At 43.6% G+C, this 24,104-nt stretch overlaps 1 protein-coding gene across 1 annotated transcript in view; it reads left to right on the top strand.

Moving 5' to 3' along the window:
• LOC105386566 (nuclear hormone receptor FTZ-F1 beta) overlaps positions 1 to 18,464 on the top strand; it is a 32,263-nt gene extending 13,799 nt beyond the window's left edge. Inside the window, exons 2-17 of the mRNA XM_048625798.1 lie at positions 4,280 to 4,694; positions 6,660 to 6,775; positions 7,314 to 7,446; positions 8,388 to 8,533; positions 8,918 to 9,107; positions 9,577 to 9,709; positions 10,265 to 10,403; positions 10,712 to 10,833; positions 11,193 to 11,404; positions 11,796 to 11,932; positions 12,243 to 12,323; positions 12,559 to 12,777; positions 13,142 to 13,278; positions 14,242 to 14,357; positions 14,790 to 14,944; positions 15,540 to 18,464. Coding sequence (XP_048481755.1) covers positions 4,595 to 4,694; positions 6,660 to 6,775; positions 7,314 to 7,446; positions 8,388 to 8,533; positions 8,918 to 9,107; positions 9,577 to 9,709; positions 10,265 to 10,403; positions 10,712 to 10,833; positions 11,193 to 11,404; positions 11,796 to 11,932; positions 12,243 to 12,323; positions 12,559 to 12,777; positions 13,142 to 13,278; positions 14,242 to 14,357; positions 14,790 to 14,944; positions 15,540 to 15,647 — 2,244 coding nt within the window. The 5' untranslated portion in view covers positions 4,280 to 4,594 and the 3' untranslated portion in view covers positions 15,648 to 18,464. The remainder of the gene's footprint in view (positions 1 to 4,279; positions 4,695 to 6,659; positions 6,776 to 7,313; positions 7,447 to 8,387; positions 8,534 to 8,917; positions 9,108 to 9,576; positions 9,710 to 10,264; positions 10,404 to 10,711; positions 10,834 to 11,192; positions 11,405 to 11,795; positions 11,933 to 12,242; positions 12,324 to 12,558; positions 12,778 to 13,141; positions 13,279 to 14,241; positions 14,358 to 14,789; positions 14,945 to 15,539) is intronic.
• The last annotated feature ends 5,640 nt before the right edge of the window (positions 18,465 to 24,104 follow it).

Genomic DNA, 24,104 nt, shown 5'->3' with positions numbered 1-24,104 from the left:
GGTCATAGACCGGCCTTGCACATCCTCATTACGCATCGGCCTTCATGGCGATGGTACAGAGAGTTGCTTCATAAAGTTTGAATTGGTGGTAAAAAAAAAATACGCATACTTTTTTAAAAGTAAAATTAAAAAATATAAATTTACGTATATTAATCAAAGCATCACTTTGATGTCAGTCTAGCCATGGCCTTTTATTTCCTCTTTTCTAACAAAAAACTTAAATTATAGAAGCGCAATTTAAAAAAAGTGATAACTTCTAACGGAAGTAGAAGAAAGGGGTTTTTTTCGAATACTGCCAAGGCCACCCCCCTCGTCAGCCTTCATTTTTTTAGGACTTTTAATCGATAACCCTTTGTGGTTGATATTATTAAATCCGATAAAATGAGAATATGAAGTTATATACCTACGAAGACAAACACCACACGCTGTTTTCGACGCAGGAGCAAAAATGCGTCTCAGACAAGCTGGCAACACTTCTTTGTCTATGGCAGCCCTCTTTGTCTATGACGGCCAACATCTACGATGCGAGTTAATGCCCGTATCTATTTCGGTTTGTCGCGCCAAGTTCGTTGTCCTGGTGCGGGGGAGGCGCCCCCGGGGTCAAGGACACGTGGCGCAATCACTGGCGAAGCGCCAAGTCATGCCAACACGCAGATGGCCAGGTTAGACCTGGGTTCTGTTGTGATTTTACAGTCTGGGACACAGAAACCTGACCCTGGTGGCATTGTCACTTTGTGAGGGGTCAGGTTTTCTCGCTCCAGACTATACGTTAGAAAGGCACTAGATTATTTCAAATGCGTTATATTAATTGAAAACATGTAACTACCTAAGTAGATAAGCAGTTACTTTTTTTCTAAATTATTATGACCATTTCAAAAACAACTGTCTTTATTCAGTAAACAACAGATATAAAACGATGTAGGCTTAGCGCGTATCATAGTGCATGTGACGTCACAGATAGTGATGTGACCTTACGATAATTATCGGTCGTCGCCGTCGTCGTCGCCCCATTCTGTTATCGATGTCTTGTACTTGCACTGCGTACTGCCAAGGACGTAGGTACATACGCACGTTTTGTACATATTGTAGAGCGTTAGCTCCACTTGTACGAATTTAAAATTGATTTAAGTATCAGTTTTAGTTAATACTCCTAAATTCTTGGGATATCTACGGGTGCAGAGTAGCTGTTTACATAATTAATATCAGTAAAGTTAGCCTTAAAAAAACTGTTTTTTTTTTAAAGTTAAACTTGCTGCGGTTTGAAATAATGCGTTGCTCAATAGATCTTTAACATCGGCATCGTAAGTTCTATGGTTGTTTTGTTATATTATGATATATTTTGTGACTAAGTAACTTGGAAAACCGTTACGTTGTTCAAAGACTCACAATACTGTATGACTCGCTGCCGTGAGTCAAGATTTTCCTCAATGCTTTGTAGACAAAGAAAATAATCATTTGTATGTGCTTGTTGGAAGATATTGACCGCCCGGCCTTGTCTAGGCCGCTACACCGACGCCATCTTGCTTGCGTGCAGACGAACTCTTTTTATTAGGATATAAAACTTGCTGTCCTGCTCACCCAACTTGTATTTGAGCATTAAAAGACAGAGAAATAAATACAAAGACGAGACGTCTAATTATAGAACGGACGGACGTCATCGAAGCGATAGCAGTATTGTTTTTGATACTGTCACAAAGTAACAAGATACCGCATATTTTTTTGGGGAGAAAATATGATCGTGATCTCACATTCAGTTACCTCTTCATCTCTTTCAAACACCATCACTTTTGTCTTACTAACATTCACTTTCATTCCTTTCCTTTTAAAACTTTCATGCATGAGAGTTACTTGTTGTTGCAGCTGTTCTACCGACGATGCAAGTATGACTTGATCGTCACTGAACTGAATGTGAGATCACGATCGAGAACGAAAGAGTGGAGCAAGTGAATGAGTTTGTATATTTGGGTAGTCTGTTTACGAGGGATGGGAAATGTGAGGGGGATATTGAAAGAAGAGTGAAAGCGGGAAATAAAGTGAATGGGGCCTTGCACTCTTTCATGGGGAGTCAAAGCGTGTCTCAAAAGGCCCGTTTGGCTGTTCATGGGGGAGTGTTGGTCCCTACGCTAATGTATGGAAGTGAAAGCTGGGTTTGGCAGAAGAAGAATGAGAGTAGGGTAAATGCTGTTGAGATGCGCTCTCTAAGAAGTATGTGTGGACTGAAACTGAATGATAGGATAAGGAATAGTATTATAAGAGAGCGAGTTGGAGTAAAAGAAGACGTAGTGACCAAAATTGAAAAAGGAATGTTGAGATGGTTTGGTCACATTGAAAGGATGGATGAAAGAAGACTGACGAAAGAAATTTACTGTGCAGAGATGAATGGTTGTGTCGGTAGAGGACGTCCTAGGCGAAAGTATGTCGACCAGATAGGCGACATACTCAAGAAGAGCCAAATTAGGAGTTTCCGAAACCGACGTGCGTGTATGAAGAGACTAATGAATGTTGAGGAAGCGAAAGAAGTATGTCAGGATCGTGGCACGTGGAGATCCATAGTCTCTGCCTACCCCTCTGGGAGACAGGCGTGAGTATATGTATGTATGTATGTATGTATGAAAATATGAGAGTTGGAAAGGATACATTACAAATTAATAAATTCTATTTAGTAGATGAAATATAGTGCAGATATATTTACATTGTTCTTGCTATCTTTAACTCCCGCTCAAAAGTTTGGCTAGTTAGGATGAAATTGGCCGTCAGAAAATAGCAAATTTTTACATTTTACACGTAAATAAAGAACTTATGAGCCAATGATTTCAAAAGGAAGGATACGCCCGTCAGAACGTTTTGTCAAAAGAAAATGGCACCCGCGCGCTGGCCCTAATTCATACAAATTATGACAGATTTATGAGATTTTAGGGCCAACGCGAGGGTGTCATTTTGTAGTGCGGTTGGGCCTGTCCTTACGCTAGTAATATAATATAAGTCAATGTTATGAGCATATATTTTGTGTTTACTTTTTTTACACCGTCAGCCAGAACCGGTGATTAGAGCCACTCCAACTTACAAATTTCCCCGATACAAAGTATTGTTTATCGATGAGCTGTCATTACAACTGCTCGTAAAGTGAAGTAATAAGCCAAACGACTGCATGCGATTGAGTAATTGGCAATTAATGGCGTTGCCAAGGCAACTGGTATTGTCTGTCTGTCGTGCATGCCATGATAGCGATAAGTGCAGAGAAATGTCTGGGGGCAAGGGACTCTATTGGACGTTAATTGGTTTGCCAGACGCTTGAGATTATTGGATATCATACAAAGCCAGTATGAAATTGCTCATTTAATCAACATGATTATTCTGTTTACTTATGACTTGAAATAATAAACAAATAGTCGTTTGTTTAAACATCGAGACTGCACATGCACATGGATGATGGAACTAAAAGCTTTGGTGGCGGAGTTTTTCTCACGGCGGCGCGTGAGGCCGCGGGGAACGTGTTCGGTGAAGCAAGCCGCGTAGGTAGGTAGGTACCTCTCATGTATTGGGAGCGGCGAACCAGTTGGCCGCGCGAAAGGCAAGGCGCTCGGCCGCCCGCTACAACCGGCTCCGTGAAGGCCGCACCATGCCCCCCTACCTCAGACCAGCCTAGTGATGATTGTTCTTATCGATTTTGCTCGAGACACTCTTATCAAACAACTGCGTTTTTATTCTAATTACTTTTGTTTAAGCATCTGACTCCACGAGATAGTTAATTGAAATTTACTTCACCAAAAGTAATTATTTACGCTTCATTTGTTTAACCCTAGCGTCTAGCCGTTAAAGTAATGGAAAAAACTCAATCCATTCATTATTCAAACATCCTTGCCGTGCTTATCGCGACCGAGCCTGTGTGGGTAAACAAAGTGGCAATGACACGGTCGTCGGTCGGTCGATGTCACCATATCGATACTGAAATACCGCGTAGGTACATCACTACGCGTTCGAACAAGGCCGCAGCAAGTCGCGTCTCCCGCGCCGTCGCCAGCCCTACGTGTCTTGTACACAAACACAGCTCTTCAAGTTTACAAATTGTTTTTTTTTCTTTCTTTTCAACTCGGTGCAAAGGATTGAGCATGAATTACGGTGCGCGGTTTTATTTTATTTTTTAAAATATTTTCGCATTGATTCAACGCAAGATGTTTTGAATAAGCGTGCGGTGGGTGCCCTCGATACACGATTGTATTGTTCTGAACAATTCAATTTGTGTGAACGTTTGTGATTGATTCATCGTTTCTGTTTCCAGGTCTGCGAAGATGCTGGTTTCATCTTCGGTGAATGATCGTGGCGGCTGCATGGCCTTGCTGCGGGTCAGCGCTCGAGCCGGCCCGAGCCGACGGCGCCCCGTCGTCGACACAAGACTGAACCCCATGGAGGCCTTAACAAACAACGACGGAAGATGATCATCGAACAGTGATAAAAAAATATTTTTGGAAACTTATTATTAGTTTTTGAAAGAAATATTTTTGGAATAATATTTTTGTAGAACTTTATGGTGCTCAATAGTGTAGTGTAGTGAGTCGATATATTTATCGATAGTTTGAGTGATGGTGTGTTGGCGATGAGCTCCTCGATGGCGACCGAGGGGGAGGCGGTGAAGGTGGAGGGGGGGCACGTGTCCGTCACCACCATCAGCATGTCGGGGCCGGAGACCAGCAATGGTGAGTGCTATTTTCACCATTATTTATTCTAAACAAGAGAAATGTATAACATAGGTGCAAATCCCATTAAATACAGTGGCCTGCACCCTGACCCCTCTTAGAGTGTATAGTGTGTACACTGCTACTGTGAAAGAAAGCCCTCTTTACTTAGGTAGTAAGGTCAATAGTTTATCAACCTGTGTGACCCTTGAACCTGGAATATCTTCTTTTAAGTTTAGATATGTAATAGATTTAAACAAAATACGTTATAGGTACGTACTATAAAACTTTTCATTGAAACTTTTGTAGTTTTTGTCAAATTGTTATTGTATGTATTGCATTCTCAACAACTTTTGTTCCATGAAAAAAATAACGTCATCCAGGCAATTCAACATTACCTTATAGCCACAATAACACGTTAAGTATACATATTTCCAGTATAATCTGTATATCTTATGTAATATTGTTTATTTTCATTCGGCATTGTTATCAATGTAATCAATTCTTTAATAATTATCGTATGTTAGCGGCGGAGGTCGTTGAGCCACACCTTTCATAATCTATAATTTCTCGATTATTGATATTTATTCGTTATTTTATTAATATAATATCAATTTTTAATGGCATAACTTATGTTCAACCATTCCATGAAGGTGGTTTTCATTAAAATATTGTTTTAATATTATTTATTAATAAGATATTTATCAGTGTCTTAGAGATGTTTTTTATTAAAATCTTTTTCTCTTATAATATTGTCATGACGAAACTAAGATATAAAAGGGCTCGTACTGTCAAATTCATGCACAACCAAACTATAAACACGAACTACCCAAACTGTAGGTAGGCAGAGCTACGCCCCAGTCGTAATAAACATGTCTCTCTAGGCCGTGTCGTAGACAGAATGATTGACTTGATGATGATTTATTTTGAATTTATAATGGACAGGGCAGAGCAACACAGTCACAGAGCAATCACTTCCTTAATAATATTAGATAATGCGAAAGTATCCCTTTTTTACCGGGTTAACTATTAATTTCAACTACTGCAGCGAAAGGTATCACACAATAATATGTGATGCTTCTCAGTTACGATTGCCATTATTATAGGGGTCAGGTTTCTTTGCTCCAGACTGTACTAAAGTCTGCTTTTTAATCTGAGATACTAATTTGTCAGATTCTGAACGATTCATTCATTCGATTCAATCGATTTACCCGCGATTAAGTGCCGTATCGTTGGATTGGTGGCACAATCGACTGTGGATGAAAATCTGTGTCAATTAGTATTTAAGATAAAAAACAGACTTTAGTGACTCATTTTCTTGACCCAGTGATGTGCTCGTCGAGATTAATTTGCCCTTAGTCATATCTTGCAAAAAGCTCAGTGAGTCCGCGAAATGTGGGTATGGCCGTGAGTCAGATTTCCAGAACCAGGATAGGTTTAGAAATTCCTGATATTGCCTTTTGATAATGCTCATATTGCAATGGATAATTCATTAATAATAATTATAATGTCTCAAAACTGAAAACCGAGGCTTTAAATTGTATTTAAAATAATAAAATAATGTTTAAAGACGTAAAACACCCACAATTAGACAGGAAGTTACTCGGAAATACCGACTCGAGCAAGGTCAATGTCGCAGGCTAAGTAAAAAATGCGATATGGCTTCTTTACAATATTAGTACTACGTAAACTAGTTACTACTACTACGTACTGCGTTGGAAGCAGTAAGAGTAGAACACCACTCTTCCAGGAATTTGTGGTTTATGGCTAGGGACAGCTCAGACCGCAATTTTCTTCACGGAACGACGGATGATGCGCTGTTAAATGTACTTTAATATTTCAGAGGGCGTCATTAAGCTAGCCTTTTCTGTTTACGAGCAATTTGGTGCCACTTGTCACTGGAACTTTTTCATTGCTTGTCAGTATACTTGTGGTATACCATGGGTTTTAATATTGTCGTTTCACCACCCCGTCTCCTGTTTCCAGGCCAGTTCTCGTACAGCTCGAGCGGGGTGCGCATCAGCGTGTGCTCCGACCCGCTGGACGACGACTCCACCGACGCGGAGATCTCCAAGATCGACTTCTCACAACATCAGTATGAGGTGAGTGTTTACTGTATTTATGGTTGATTGAGGGGTTTTGCTATGCGTTGCCAGGGCTAGTAGTACGGGGCGCATTTAAAACGTGACATAAGTTTTGCATCGCGCTCACTCACATCGCGCAGCCTCAAGAGCGAGCACGACGAAGAACTTTGTTACGTCTTAAATGCGCCCCGTGCTACTATAGCCAGGCTGCAAGTCACAGCTTCTTAATGAAGTGTCTGCGGCTAGTATTGTAGAGCATTATTTTATTCCTGATCCTGATCATGTTCTGTGATATCTAACTTAGCGAATCATCTATCCCCTTAGACTAGTCTATCCTTTATTAACCTCTACGAAAAGTATTAAATACACCTATGAATTCAATAATAGGTATGTTTTCGGGTATTGTATGTCCCTGAAAAACGTCCATAGCCGGTCAAGGAAAATACCTACATACTTTTGTAACGAGCCCGCTCCTTAGAAATTATCAATAAGCATGACTCCCCAACACATAGAACCAACTGACTCTCTAACCATCTCCCATCCTTCTCCCCCGCAGGTGAACATGCGCAACAAGAAGAAGCGGTCCCTGTCTGGCGCGTGCCCGGAGCAGGACGAGCGCGAGCGGCCCATGTCGTGGGAGGGCGAGCTCAGCGACTCGGAGATGGTCATCGATACCGGCACCATGAATGGTTAGTAGTCGAAGCTTCATAATGGTTAGTAGTCGGAGCTTGGAATAAGGAGTCTTGGTCATCGATACCAGCGCTCATAATGGTTAGGAATCGAAGATGGCCATCGATACCAGCGCTCTTAATAGTTAGTAATCGAAGATGGCCATCGATACTAGCGTTCATCATGGTTAGTAATCGAAGATCGTCATCGATACCGGCACTCATACTGGTTAGTAACCGAAGCTTGGAATAAGGAGTCTTGGTCATCGATACTAGCGCGCAAAATGGTTAGTCGAAGCTTGGAATAAGGGGTTTGAGTTTGCAGCTGTATTGAGTTCTGGACGGCTACTTCTTGGTTGATGACAAACATTATGTACCTAAGGAAAAAAACGAATGTTTTAAACTACAAGAAGAAGCGGTCGTCGTCCGGCGCGTGCCCGGAGCAGGACGAGCGCGAGCGGCCCATGTCGTGGGAGGGCGAGCTCAGCGACTCTGAGATGGTCATCGATACCGGCGCGATTAATGGTTAGTAGTCGGAGCTTCATAATGGTTAGTAGTCGAAGCATGGAATAAGGAGTCTGGGTCATCGATACTTCAGAATGGTTAGTAATCGAAGCTTGGAATAAGGAGTCTTGTCATGGAAACCGGCGCGCATAATGGTTAGTAGTCGGAGCTCGGAATAAGGAGTCTTGGTCGTCGATACTAGCGCTCATAATGGTTAGTAGTCGAAGCTTGGAATAAGGAGTCAGAATTTGCAGCTGTGTTGAGTTCTGGACAGGTACTTCTTGGTAGATGATCAAAAAAATAACCAAGAATCGGCGCAGCAGCTCTCCGAAAGGCTTTGCGTTGTATTTTGTTCGTGTAGCTCTGGCCATTATAGCTTTCAGAAAATCCTTTACTGTCAAGCTATTAACCATGCCATCTATTGGATTATTATTTAACTACTACCTCTTCACCCGCAGACGAGAACTCCAACTCACTAGACCTGCAGTCATCCCGTGACTCGGTGGACACGCTCCGCTCCGCTCACATCAAGACGGAGCCGGCGCGCAGCCCGCTCGACCTCAAGTACTCGCCGCTGCACCACCGCAGCCTCAGCATGAACCGGGTGAGTTACGTAGAGCAGGGCGTCCCACGCCGCACACGTCGGTGGTCACGCTCACATCGAGCAGGAACCTCAACTAAATAAATATAGAAATAGGTGCAGAATGTTGGGTACTGACCTGCCTTCGGAAAGTTCACTGATAAAATTCCTATAAGCATATTTCTGTTAATAAGGACGACCTAAAGTCTGCTTTTTAATCTCAGATAACTTACTGAAATGACAGATTCTGATCAGTTCATCAAGAGTCGATTGTCATTTAATCGCGGGACAATGAACTGTTGATGAGCCGTTCAGAATCTGACATAAAAAACAGACTTTAGCTCATCTTTATAAAAAAAACCGAGAATTCGGCCGATTGAATTAATGTTATCTGTCTCTAATTCCCAGATATCGGTGCTAACAGAGAGTGCGTCCCTCTCTCTCCCGCGACGGCCAGCCTCGCCGAACAGCGTCAAGTCTCTGAACCTCAGCCAGGACCAGAAGATCCCCGTCATCATCCCCTCCAGTGTCGGCGAAGTGCAAAACTTGACGATAAAGAAGGAGAACACTCACCAGTATTTGCAGACTCAGCTTTCAGGTGAGGGGTTATAAAAATACCTAGTGCATTGTCTATGGTAACAGTTTAGGTTGTGTAGTAGGTCTATGGTTTAGGTGAAAATTGTAGAACAAATTAATCAAGAAACAAAATAAGTAATCGATTTAATATTTTTAATTGCTGGCAAGCTGACGACTAATCTATTTAAAATTTTTAATTGCTGGCAATATTATTTTGTTTCACAGATTATGTTTTGTTTTACAGTTTTGCACAAAAAATTGTAAAATGGCGGGATTTTGCGAGTCTCGTTTTTTTCTTTACTTTAACTTTAGTTGACGTGCCGCACCGCACTGTCCCCTGCAATGTGATACTTTTCAAAGAAATATACCTATAGATCTAGAAGATGAGTATGTGGACCTCTGACAGGGTGCTATATCAAAGTTCGTAAACCTACAACTTAAGACCCAGCGACACAAGTGTCCATTCCTAAAAACATTCCTCATTATTCCAGAACTGAAATCCGAGCCCTCCCTGCCCATGGACAAGCTGGCCGCGCTGCACGGGTCGCCGCTGCTGGGCCGCCTGCCGCGCGTGCTGTCCAGCGCCAGCACCGACTCCGCCGTGCACTCCATGTATGCACACAGGTAAATATATTAATATAAATATATACATGCTGACCCTCCCTGCCATGGACAAGCCGACTCCGCCGTGCACTCCATGTATGCACACAGGTGAGTGGAGACTGGGGTGTGAAATGCGTCTGTCTTAAGACGGTGGTTCGCGCCTGAGACCGAAACAGGAGACCGTGACCGCTACACATAAAATATAGGAAGCGTCGCGTTTATGTGTCGCAGTCGGTCTCCTGTCTCGATCTCAAGCGCGAACCGCCGCCTTTATATGTGAAAGTGTGGCAGCAGTTATTTTTTGGAGATATCGATCAGATTTGCAGCTGAACCTGCCTTCGTAAATATACCTAAAATGAACTTTTTATTACCCTATTTATGGATACCTAATAACTAGACGTATAGGAGACCACTAGTCTGACAATCTTTTGAAAACGGTGGCAAACTTTAGCTGATGCTTTTGCGTTTGTCATCGTCATGATAAGAAGTAGATACGAGATATTTGAATCATGCCAAAATAATTGATTTACCTTTTCCTCAACCACCACTTACCACATTCTTTCTCTTTCTCACCAGCGTCTACAGCAGCCCTTCAGCCTCTCCGCGAGCCTCGAGACACTACACGCCGTCCTTGTCTCGCAATAACAGCGACGCGTCGCACTCGTCCTGCTACTCATACAGCTCCGAGTTCTCTCCCACTCACTCGCCCGTGCAGGTAACTATAGCCGTCCTTGTCTAGCAGCGTCGCGTCAATGAAACGCAGATAGCTTAAAAGCTGCTATATTTACCAGATAGCTCGCTTCGTACTTATTGCAATGTTCTAGATGATTATACGAAGGGCTAATCAGTCATAATTTGAGGTACTTCCTTATGACCATGTGGCATCGACGCTTAGACTGAGCATTCTACGATTCGATGGCGCGTGTCCACCTGATCACATGATATAATTATGCTCGCAGTAAAAATTGTGTGCACCGAGCGACAACAAACATTTTCTCATCAACAAACCATTTCCTCTTCCAGGGTCGACATCACCCCAGCTTATTGTACCGAGAGGCGGCCCCCACCCACGACGAAGACACGGACACGGCGGACGACAGACTTCACCACCACCAGGGCATCAGCAGGCAACAGCTTATTAATAGGTGAGGATGAGCAGCCGAGTTAGTTTTATACATTTACATTAATGTGTTAAGTTATATAACTTGGCTAAGCATTATAGTACCTAGTTATTGGTGTATTTTACGTGGTGTTTCACTTGCATTTAATATCTTATTTGCATTTAATTGAATCCCGTGAAATAAAAAATCGTATTTTTCGTGCGATATCGCTAGAACGGTATGCACCGCCGAATAAACTTAGCATTTTAGGCTTCATGGATGCCTTCTTCAACAAAAGAGCTAACCCTTTCGAGTTGCAATTTACAGCGTTATCTTATCTGGTATCCATATAGGTATATTCTTCCTCTTACTTTTGAACTACATGAAATATCTCCCGTCCGCAGCCCCTGCCCAATCTGCGGCGACAAGATCAGCGGCTTCCACTACGGCATATTCTCGTGTGAATCCTGCAAGGGGTTCTTCAAGAGAACAGTACAGAACAGGAAGAACTACATGTGTCTGCGCGGCGGCAGTTGTCCTGTCACTGTGGCCACGAGGAAGAAGTGTCCGGCCTGCCGGTTTGATAAATGTTTGGGCTGCGGGATGAAGCTTGAAGGTAAGCCATCTTGCCATTTGTTTTGGCCAACTTTAATGTGACATTTGGATCAGCTATATAAGACATTTTAGAGTGGGCTCTTTACCCTGGAGCGAGTTTAATGTTAGTTTATCTGTGGATCTGGTTTGGAAAGGCTTTGTCCTATTAGAGTGCCGGTAAATACGGTTTAACACAGGCGAAGCCGGTCAAATAAGCAATCTGCCGGTCAGATAGTATTGATGAAAGTGGATAGCTCTGTCAGGATTTCAGATTGTTGCCGTTAGTGTCTGTGGCTCTGGTAGCTCCGAAGGAGGTTGACTGGGTTTAGATGTGTTTAATTTATTCTTAGTCTAAAAAGTAGCATGATGGTTGATAAAATGATTAATCGTTCTTTCTCTCTCTTTCCCACCAGCAATAAGAGAAGACCGTACCCGAGGGGGCCGCTCCACCTACCAGTGTTCGTACTCGCTGTCCGGCGCCGCGTCCACCGGCTCGCTGCTGTCCGCGCACGCGCCGCCCACGCTGCGCCACGCCTCCAGCCTCACTTCTGTAAGTACCTGCACTGTGCCGTGTGGCTATAGCAGGCACAGCGTGGTACAGTAGCACACTACCAGTGTTCGTACTCGCTGTCCGGCGCCGCGTCCACCGGCTCGCTGCTGTCCGCGCACGCGCCGCCCACGCTGCGCCACGCCTCCAGCCTCACTTCTGTAAGTACCTGCACTGTGCCGTGTGGCTGTAGCAGGCACAGCGTGGTACAGTAGCACACTACCAGTGTTCGTGCTCGCTGTGGAAAATTACTTTATATTAGAAGAAAAAATATTATTCTATCATTTATTCACGATTGTTTTTCTATCTACAGGTGAATGGCCCAGGGTCATACAACAGTAGAGGGGAATCGAGCAACAGTCGAAACACGCCAGAAATACCGCCATTATTGCAGGTAAATATGCACCCAAAAATAACCTAAAAATAACATAATTACCAGGATCGTCTATGAGTTATTTCTTGCATCAGCGCTATACTACAATGGACGCACCGTATAGAAAATAAAAAATACTCTGCTACTTGAGATGATACCTAATTAGAGCTATCAAAACTAAAATATACTAACCGTTTTGCAAAAATACATTATGTTTTTTTGTAATACCACGTAACTAATAATTTCAACCCACCAGGAAATAATGGACGTGGAACACCTATGGCAGTACAACGAGTCTGAAGTCCGGCGACCATCGACCGGGTCTCCCTCCGCCAACCCGCTCCTCGCTGCCAGCGGGATCACGGCTCAGAACTCCAGTCCAGACTTCCTGGCCGATCTGTGTAATATTGCAGATCATAGGCTGTACAAGATTGTGAAGTGGTGTAAAAGTTTGCCGCTGTTTAAGAATATTTCGGTGAGTTTTTGTTTTGTTTTATACGTTCTGCATGTCGGTAATTGAAAAAAAAACATGTATTGGTAATACTGAAATAGAACCTATTCTTATATGGGGTTTGGATCTTTAAACACTGTCAGTAATGCACTTCTGCCTACCACGCAAGAGAGTACAAGGCATACGTAGTTTTTAGTTATGTTCTTCTTAGCGTGATGAGTAGTATAATAATAGTCTATATAGCCAGTCAGATCTCTTATCGAAGTTGCGCCGGACGTAAATATAGTTACATATACAGGATAATAAGTCCCTTGCAAAAGCTTCTTTCATGCAACCCTAGTCTTTATATTAAAAAGTGATTGTTCTAACCTCAACTACCCCTCAACAGATCGACGACCAGATCTGCCTACTCATCAACAGCTGGTGCGAGCTGCTGGTGCTGTCGTGCTGCTACCGCGGCGTGAGCACGCCGGGCGAGGTGCGCGTCGGCGCCGGCCGCGGCCTCACGCTGCAGCAGGCCGCCAAGTGAGTGCATGAGGATAATTTATGATTGCATTTATCACACTCGTAGGCAAAGCTGTATAATGTAGCAAGCTACGGGACTGTATAATACCTGTCATAAGTGCGTAAGAATCGCTACGCGAGACCTAGACCACAGAAAGATAAGCGTAATGTGGGTCGCCCTCCAGCCCTCTGAAACGACGATCTTATAAGTAAACGTAGTGTGGGACGCCCTCCAGCATGGCAATCATATAGGTAAACGTAGCGTGAGACGCCCTCCAGCCCTCTGAAACGACGATCTTATAAGTAAACGTAGTGTGGGACGCCCTTCAAACCGACGATCTTATAGGTAAACGTAGCGTGGGACGCCCTCTGGACCGAGTATCTTACATAGATAGTGGGTAGCGACCAGATCTGCTACTCATCAACAGCTGGTGCGAGCTGCTGGTGCTGTCGTGCTGCTACCGCGGCGTGAGCACGCCGGGCGAGGTGCGCGTCGGCGCCGGCCGCGGCCTCACGCTGCAGCAGGCCGCCAAGTGAGTGCATGCGGATAATACATTTAGACATATATTACACTCGTAGACAACGTTGTTGTATTCTGCAAAATGGCACGCGTTGCGTTGGGGCACTGAGTTTCCGAGACCATGAACTGATAAACGTAGCGGGGGATGTCTTCAAGTGCTCTGAAGGTAAATGTAGTGTGGGCACGCTTACTAAACCTATGATTTTACATAAATAACAGCAGCTGAGCCACGAACTGAGTGCATATACACTTTTGGTGTAGTTATCAGTTAAGGCTCTTAAATTTTGCACCATGAGATCTTGTAGCTATAAATATTCCAAGCTGATGAGGCAGTTCACCGGTCCTATATATCGGTGCACGCTGAAATAAACTGCCAAGTTCCAAATTCATTCGGACACTTATTACACTTGTAGTCTCGCTACTTAAAATAAATGACAGAATTTTCATTTCCATTTTTGTTTCAGATTGGGGCTAACGCCGTGTATAGAACGTATGCTGAGCTTCACCGACCACCTTAGAAGACTGAGGGTAGACCGATACGAATATGTGGCGCTCAAAGTTATTGTTCTACTTACATCAGGTAATTTGAAACTATAAAAATAGTTTTACATCATTTTCACGTGATTTATTCGCTATCATATTTGTCCATTTGTACCCTTATAAATCTGTCGGTACTTCCAAATTAGCTAGCGATTCTTTTAGAAACCTAAAGTAAACATGAAGTATTTCTATGACATTATTTCTTTGAACCTCGTTGACACTGGCAGAATTTGCTGCGTTAGTCACACATGGCATTAAGCTACTACCAAAATTTATCTAACTATAGTGCCACAAACTTATCTGTTCCGGTGAGAGCGAACTAAATTGGTCCATATAATCTATGTCAATATGAAATTCATAAGTAAGTAATGAGGTAAGTATGGACCAATTTAGCTCGCTCTCACCGGAACAGATAAGTTTGTGGCACTATACAGTACTTTATTCACTCACTAACTTCACTTCACTCACCCAGACGCATCAGACCTGCGCGAGGCGGAGAAAGTGCGAGCCTCCCAAGAGAAGGCGCTGGCGGCGCTGCAGGCGTACACCGCAGCGCACTCGCCCGCCACGCCCGCCAAGTTCGGGGAACTCCTGCTACGGATTCCCGAGCTGCAGCGGACTTGCCAGGTACATACTGCACTTGTATACAGGGTGGCGCACTTGCCAGGTACACACTACGCTTGTATACAGGGTGACCCACTCGCCCGCCACGCCCGCCAAGTTCGGGGAACTGCTGCTGCGGATTCCCGAGCTGCAGCGGACTTGCCAGGTATCTATGCGAATATATAGACGTAAATGAGTACTAAGTGACGGTCGAATACACAGCTCGTTAGTCCGCCAGCGGTTTGATTGTGGTTGTGATTGTAGCGCCAAATGGAAATACAGATCACACACGCACTATTTATGGTAAAGTAAAACCGAGAGACTAGGGAATTAAAAGTAATTTTGAGTGAAAAACATACACCACTGCGCGGCGGCGGCCGAGGCAAGCGGAGCCGCAAAGTTAGTGAATAGAGCATTGAATGCCGCAAGTACCTAATAGTTTGCAGTATCCTACTATCAACCAGTAATCATCCACTACATAAAACTCTGTACTAAGTGTTACCATAGAATAACAAGTGCTAGTCTCGTTATTCTATGCTGTTACTCATTCAAATCCAACCACTAGCGGCTACCGGTCCAGATTACATTCACTTAGTTAACTCATGTATTTTGCCCACAGTTCTTCATGCAAGTCGGCAAGGAAATGCTGAACCCAGCCAACAAGAGCAAAGAGGGCGACGGGCCCAGCTTCAACCTACTCATGGAGCTGCTGCGAGGCGACCATTGACCCCGGCCATAGACAAGCGACCATAGAGTATGTACCCATGACGGTGGAACCATGGAAGTGCCATTAAACTGCCACAACGATGTTTATGCGAGAATTTAGATACTTGTATAAAAAGTTGCTATGCTAAATGTTATAATATCGTTGTGGTAATATTGAAATGTCGATACTCCAGTGCCTGATGCCCTACCATGAGATAAAAGACCACATGGGTCGGTGAAGACAGCAGCTTACATGTCATGGTAGGGGCTTCGTAAAGGTACGTTTTTGCCACTACGATAACTTGTATATTCCTATTTCGTGTTCCCGCGTACTCGTTAGGAGATAATGTTCAATATTGCCTTGAAAGCAACATGTGAAAGACTGCTTTAGATTAAAGTCATTTTCATTATCATATTAACAGCATCAAACAAACAAACATAAACACACAGCATCAATATTGAAGACCTAATCATCGAATCTGGATCTTATGTTTCTTCGGTGGTATTTTTGTATTTTAAATGTAAATAAAAGTTTAGAAACATAAGATTCATTTTCGAGTCATGTTATCCAGATGTGCCAACGTAGACTAATATGCAAATGCATTTATTTTTATACATCTTGTAAATGGCACATAAGAACCGACATTACGTAGATACATAGCTACTTAGAAAACTTCCGTGATATAAAATATTATAAACTTACACTGCCATACCATGCTTTTTATATTGTAATATGTATTTGTCTTTAACTTGTGTGTCTTATATAAAGTAAGGCCAAGGGATCAATTTAAATTATATATTCGTAATACTATTTTAACTAACACTATTTTAAGTAAAAATACATAAGAAACGGCTTTTGAGAGACAGTTGCTAGGTATGGCATGCTATCTTGCAAATACTTATTGCAAACAGTTTTCAAGCGTGCTTATAAAGACAGTATTTATATCAGACAATACGGCGCGGCGGAATCAAATCGATTTAGTTCAGAACTTTTACTACAGACCATCATTCGAGAGCAATGTCTTCCATTAAGCATTACAGTTCTAAAGTATTTTTAACTATTGTAACCGACCTGAAAAAAAGGAGTAATTTTTCAATTTGTCTGTATGCATGTTTTATTTTTTGTTTTCTCTAATACCACATTTTATTCTTACATCCGTCTCTTGCTATGTATTTATTCAAAAGCGGAAATTATGCTGCCATTCCGATTTATTCCATAGAGATTTGAAGTAACCAGAAACAAAAGACGCAATTCTTAATTTATTTTATAAACAAATAAATTAATAGTAGTAATAATAGATACGTAGTAATGTAGTTTAGTCCTATTTTGTGTGGAATTTTTAAAACATTGCCATTTTATCTATGACGTTTTCTAGTTAATGTCTCTTTAGCCTTTTTGATAATTTTATAGTTTTCTAGGAGTTAAACTCTCAGACATATTAAATTAAGACACAATATTGCACAATGCAAAGTCTGATAAATAAATAATTACAAATAACAACACACGATTTATTCTGCTGTACTATAATTATGTGGAAATGTTTGTCAAATGATCCATTAATTATTCAGTTTATCAGTTAATTGGTCTCTTACAAAGGCAAAAAACTTGTTGTAATGTGACATCATTACTGTTCATTTAATTCATAATTAAGTTAGTATTGAAATTTTCACGCAATGTTAAACAAAATAATGTATTGGTCAGAGATACTAAGTTATTGGTGCAATATTTTGTGTAAAGTATAAACTTTCACTATTAGTAAGATACATTTTATTATAGTCTTTTTATCGCTTTTTTGGTATTTTTGAACGCATAAGTTGTATTATCTTGACAAGTATACAGAAAAGAAGAACCAGTCAGTCACTGCCGAAAGTATATACCTAATTATGTAATATATTTAATAATAATAATAGATACTCTCAACGAAGCCAAGCTACGTCTGAGAAATGCAATACTTACATTATTGTATGAAAAATATTCTCATTTTGTACGTATTAGGATAAGTAGATTTAAGTACATTGTGTAAACATTTATATATTATTTTATTAAGTACCCTACTTACATAATTATTAATATAGGTACATATGTAATGGTTTTTATACATTGAAGACATAAATAAATAATATTTTCATAAAACGTAATTTTTTAAAGGGGCACAAGTACTTCATTTGTTTGTATTTTTATAATATAATGTAGTTAGTTTTGAAGCTCATTCGTAGGCTAAGTTTAAGTAAATTTCGCAACAATGTGCCACAGTGTAAGTAATTTGTAGTAGTTTTCGAGTGCAGTTATACCTATTCTATGAGATTTTGTGATGTGATCTAATTGACAACTCAAATTGCCAGTAAACTTAACATTTTATGAAACTATACTACTTACGTTCATCTTGTATAAGTCATAAATGTTTAAGAAACACACAAAATATTGGAAATACGTAAAATAATTGTATATGTTTAATATTGCAGTGTTTCTTTCAGTTTCTTTTTAAAGGTAAATAGTAGAAGCTGCTGCGTAGTTGTATTTTTTTTACTGAACTGATATGTGTAAGGAGTTAGCTGTATAAGATTTTATATATTTTTATATAGGTACAGTAAAGGTGTGTTGGCGACAGTAGTGCTCGGAAATGTAGCTTGAAAGAGTCCAAGTAATTTTTATATTAAAAATTATGAGGAGAAGTAAGAATGGTAACGTCCAATATTTTGTATTTTACGTTTGTTATGTCTAGTTTTTTTAATTAATATCTAAGTATTATAATAATTTCTATTCTATAGATCATAGATTACATATGAAAAGATTTTTTTATATATATAGAACAAGAAATAAATGCAATTTCGTAATTAACTATGGTTTAATGTTTTAATACATCACCTTAATACTTACTGTTAAGTTCTCCTTCGTCATAGCATAGCTGGGCTGTAAAATCGAAAGTAAACGAATGTCTGACAAAAAAAACTGAACATAATGTTTATCTGTAGCTACTCTGACGATGGCGATAGCAAAACTTACCTCTTACGATACTCTGCACTGACTTTTTAACAATTAGGTTAAGGTACTTAACTAGAATTCTGCTATAACTCGAGTATAAAGAAACAATATGAAAATAAGGTTCATTATTCACAGACAAATCACTTCTTGTTATTAGAGCTCTATCTGAAGTAGAGTCAGTGTGGGCAATGCCAAAGAAGTGGACGCGTGAATTTCAATAAGTACAAAGAATACTGTGGCGTGCGATTCCGAAAGGTGGACGCTTACTTACACTAAGGCCCTGTTTCACAATGTCTAGTTAGTGGCTACCTGTGAGATAAAATACATGCTGTCACTCTCTGTTATAATTTTTTTGACAGTGACAGCCTGTATTTTATCTCACAGGTAGCCACTAACCAGACATTGTGAAACAGGGCCTAACTCTACTGTAGCGAGCGTTAAGGCGATGATATTAAGCATGGAACTGGTCGCCGCCGTTTTTGTATCATTTCTTATTCACAGACTACAGCGGCACTGTTACTCGTATATTCGTATACGACAGCTGCACAAAATGACTTGAGAACAGCGCTGCCATCATGATATTGTGCATAGACTAGAATATTATATATTGTGTATACTACTTACTGCAATAATGACTATTATAGTAATCAACACGAACTAACCAATAATTTCTTAACAACTGCAGGCAAACTGCACGTGATAAAAAAATAACGCATCAAAAAACCCGAAAGCGCTGGCGCTAGGGAATAAACTTATTTTTACGAATATTTACTAAACACATTGCTGAGTGAGTTTTTTACAAGTTCGTCTAGTGTCCCCGAGGGGCCGTAGTCGGTTGCGCCGTGAGCAGACCTCCATGCTGTTGGAACATTGCTGGTACACCCACTGGACTTGACGATTTGACCCTTGTGGATTTATAAACAGGCGGTCTGCAAGTCACCGGTAAGTAAAGGAATGTCAATAGCATATTTATCATCAGATACGTAAATCAATTTTAATTTATTAAAACAATTATTTATACAACTTAAATTTTAAAAGGTGTTTGTTTACACGAGAAGGTACTCGGTCCTATCCTAATGCTCTTAAGATATAGCACATAAGCCGATTCCGCTTATTGGCTGTCCTACGAGAGAACCAGCGCCCGGTTATTTTACATGTTTCATTATCATCAACCGAACAGTCACTCGATTCGTGCATAGGTACTTTTATTGTGTTATGCGTAGCATACGCAGACGATGCGACGTGAATCATACGCGCGGCGGCATTCCAGAGCCGCATTCTTCGCATACCACAGCGCGGCGTGATGACTCATCGGCCAAGCGCGCCCTGCGCGCTCTCCTCGCGGTGCCGCCGACGACCCGATGCCCGCTGCTCTGCTCGACGTCCGCTTCCCACGACGACGGGCGCTCCACTGACTGCGCGCCCGCGCCAGCTGTTTATATATCAGCCGCGACCAGCGCAGGCCTACACCACCGTACAGCGCTGGGGCCGCGCATGCGCAGTAGTTAAGAGTGTCCTAAATCCTAGCTATATAAGAACGACTGATTCAATGAATAAATGAGTATTGTGAACTTGTAATTCGTCTTTAACTCATCTCCCTGCTAGTACCCGAGCTGCCACAGTGGTGACCCTCCGACTTTAAGAACACCTGAAGATGGAAAAATCTGAAGACCTGATCAAAGATGCCACACCGGTACTGGCACCTTCACCTGCGTCGACGAGCAATCAGCAAGCGGAGCTAGCTGCAATCTCCGTGCAGTCGCGACTACTCCCGTTCTGGCGTGAAATTCCTCGCGCCTGGTTCCTGCAGTTTGAAGCTGTCGTCGACCCACTGAAAACTTCAGATGACCAGAAGTTCCGCTACGTGCTGCAACAACTGCAGCCAGTGGACCTTCAACATGTCACGGATATTTTGTACCGACCGCCCGAGACAGGAAAATACGCGACGATTAAGCAAAGATTGCTCACCGTGTATGAGAAATCCGAGGTGAAGAACTTCCAGCAGCTCATACGAGGACTAGAGCTGGGAGATCAGAAACCTTCTCAGCATCTGCGGAAAATGCGTGAGCTCAGCAACGGCCTTATAACTGAAGAAGGCTTGCGCATCGAATGGTTGGACCACCTACCGGCTCAGCTACGTGTCGTGCTGTCCGTGAACTCCGAGTCGTCACTGGACACCCTAGCTGCGATGGCGGACAAGATGCTGGAGTACTCAGAGCCCACAACGATAGCCGCAGTACAGAGTAGTCACACTTACACGCCAAATACAGCCGACGTCACAGCGCACTATGCGTACTTAGCAAGCAGTTAGAAAAACTGTCGCTGGAAGTAGCGGAATTGCGAGGCCGGCAACAGGAGCGCAGACCCTACCGAGGACGTCCCAGGTCCCGATCCAGGTCATGGTCACGGCAACGGCAAGCCCCACGACCGGGAACTGATACGTGGGAATGCAAATACCACTGGCGGTTCGGCGACAGGGCAAAGCGCTGCGAATCCCCGTGCTGCAAGAGGAAGAAAATGTCGGAAAACTAGAGCCGACACCGACCGTGGCGGAGGTCGGTGTTGCCAGCGGAAGCAACCGCCTGTGTGTCTTCGATCGCAACACTAGAGAGCGTTTCCTCGTCGACACAGGCGCCGACATCTCTGTGTTAGCCGCCACCAACAAGAAAAAGCAAGTCAACAGCGCCTATAAGTTGTACGCGGCAAATGATACGCCGATCAACACCTATGGAGAGCGAACACTACGACTGGACCTAGGACTCAGGCGCTGCTTCCAGTGGACATTCATAGTGGCGGATGTGAAAACGTCGATTCTCGGTGCCGACTTCCTGCGCAACTTCAAGCTGCTGGTAGACCTGCACAAGAAAAAACTAGTGGACAGAATAACGGAGCTCGCAGTGGACACCATCGAAGTTCGTACCAGTGAAGAGTCCATCTACGTCATCAGCTCCGACCAAGTGTACCACAGCATCCTGACGAAGTTCCCGGACATCCTGCGACCGATGTCACTCAAGGCGCCGGCTAAGCATGACGTCATACATCACATAGAGACGACTGGCCCACCGGTGTACGCGAAACCACGACCCCTGCCGCCCGATAAATACAAGGTGGCAAAAGAAGAGTTCGAGCGCATGATCGAGATGGGCATCTGCAAACCGTCGAAGAGCCCCTGGGCAAGCCCGCTGCACATCGTGAAAAAGAAGGATGGCGGCCTACGCGTCTGTGGAGACTACAGGCGGCTCAACTCAGTCACTCTACCCGACCGCTACCCGATTCCACGAATTCAGGACTTCACGTACCAGCTGAACAAAAGCAAAGTGTTCTCGAAGCTCGACCTGAAGATGGCGTACTACTGGATCCCACTGAGTAAGGAAGACGCAGAGAAGACGGCCATCACGACGCCCTTCGGACTGTTCGAGTTCAACTGCATGACTTTCGGACTACGTAACGCGAGTCAGACTTTCCAGCGGTTCATGCACGAGGTCCTACGAGGCATAGAGGGCTGCTTCTGTTTCGTCGACGACATCCTTCTGCATTCAGAAGACGAAGAACAGCACAGAGCGCTTCTAGAACGAGTCCTGGAACGTCTTGACAAGTATGGAGTGACGCTGACCGTGAACAAGTGCGAATTTGGTCAAGAGAAACTGAACTTCCTGGGCTACGAAGTATCAGCTGAAGGAATACGACCTACAGAAGAGAGGATAAAGGCAATCTCTACTTTCCCGAAACCGAAGACGGTAGTAGAGTTGCGACGTTTTCTCGGAATCCTCAACTTCTACAGAGAGTGCCTGCCTCGCCAAGCTGAGCAACAAAGCGCGCTGAATAAACACCTACACAACCGGAAGAAAAATGATAAGACGCCGATTGAATGGACGCCGGAGTCGGACTCGGCCTTCGAAAAATGCCGCCAAAGCATTTTGGAAGCCACCACGCTCTCATACCCAGTTCACGGCAGCTCACTGGGACTCATGACCGACGCATCTGACCTCAGCCTCGGAGCGGTGCTGCAGCAACGCGTCAACGGAGTCTGGAGACCGCTGGCATTCTTTTCAAAAGCGATGAGCGAGACGCAGCGACGCTACAGTGTGTACGACCGCGAACTGCTAGCCATGTACACAGCCGTGAAGCACTTCAGACGGCTAATAGAGGGATGTGACGTCACCATCTACACAGACCACAAGCCACTCACCTACGCAATGAGCAGACCGGCAAGCAGTAGTGACACACCCCGGCGAGAGCGGCAACTCCACTTCGTGAGCCAATTCTGCACGAAGATAGAGTACGTGAAGGGGGAAGACAATGCAGTGGCAGACTCTCTATCGCGTATAGAGGAGATAGCATGTCCATCGGCCATCGACTACAACAAACTGGCCGCAGATCAATCGTCGGACGAGGAACTAAGAAAACTAAGATCACAATCCAATCTTATGTTCACAGATATCGCACTGCCGGGGCTGAGTCACACTATCACCTGCGAGATGTCTACAGCGACGCCCAGACCGTACCTGCCGCCGGCATACCGTGGTGCTGCATTCAAAGCGCAACACGACCTGTGCCACCCAGGGATACGAGCGACCAAGAAGCAGATGGCAGCGAAATTCTTCTGGCCATCGATGAACAAGGACGTAGGCGAATGGACGAGGGCGTGCATCAGCTGCCAGCGTGCGAAGGTACATCGGCATGTCGTCACCCCACTCGGCGAGTTCCCGCCATCCGCACGGTTCGAGCACGTCCACATCGACATCGTCGGGCCGCTACAACCGTCAAACGGATACCGCTACTGTGTAACCATGATCGACCGCTGCACAAGTTGGCCTGAAGCAGTACCAGTAAGCGAAATCACAGCGGAAGCCGTAGCCAAGGCCTTCTACGAGAACTGGCTGGTTCGGTTTGGAATGCCAATCCGGTGTACAACCGACCAGGGCCGGCAATTTGAGTCCTCGCTGTTCAGCGCACTGATGAAGAGATTCGGCATCAACAAGATCCACACCACTGCATTCCACCCGCAAGCAAACGGCAAGGTAGAGCGATGGCACCGCACCTTCAAGGCAGCGCTAATGGCGAGAGGCGCTACCGTGACATGGAGCGACGAACTACCTACGGTGCTACTCGGCCTGCGCACGGCGATACGCGAGAACGCGCTATGTCCCGCGCAGATGACCTACGGAGCGACTCTACGAGTACCATCTGATTTTTTTGTACCTACACAGTCCAAAATTGAAGATGCAGACTACGTGCGGCGACTGACGGACACCATGGCCGCGATATCACCTGTGCAGAAGGCACGAGCAACGAGAGAGCGACCATTCATCTACAAGGACCTACGAACATGCTCACACGTCTTCGTGCGCAACGACACGGTCAGAAAACCGCTCACACCTCCCTACGACGGCCCGTACGAAGTATTGGAACGGAGCGAAAAATACTACAAGTTACGGTTGCCTCTACGCACGGCAGTGATATCACTGGACCGCCTCAAGCCAGCTTACATAAGCA

The sequence above is a fragment of the Plutella xylostella genome, chromosome 15 (assembly GCF_932276165.1).
Source record: "Plutella xylostella chromosome 15, ilPluXylo3.1, whole genome shotgun sequence".
Classification (NCBI taxonomy): Eukaryota; Metazoa; Arthropoda; class Insecta; order Lepidoptera; family Plutellidae; genus Plutella; species Plutella xylostella.
Note: the sequence above shows the minus strand (reverse complement) of the source record. Positions and strands in the feature narration are given on the sequence as shown.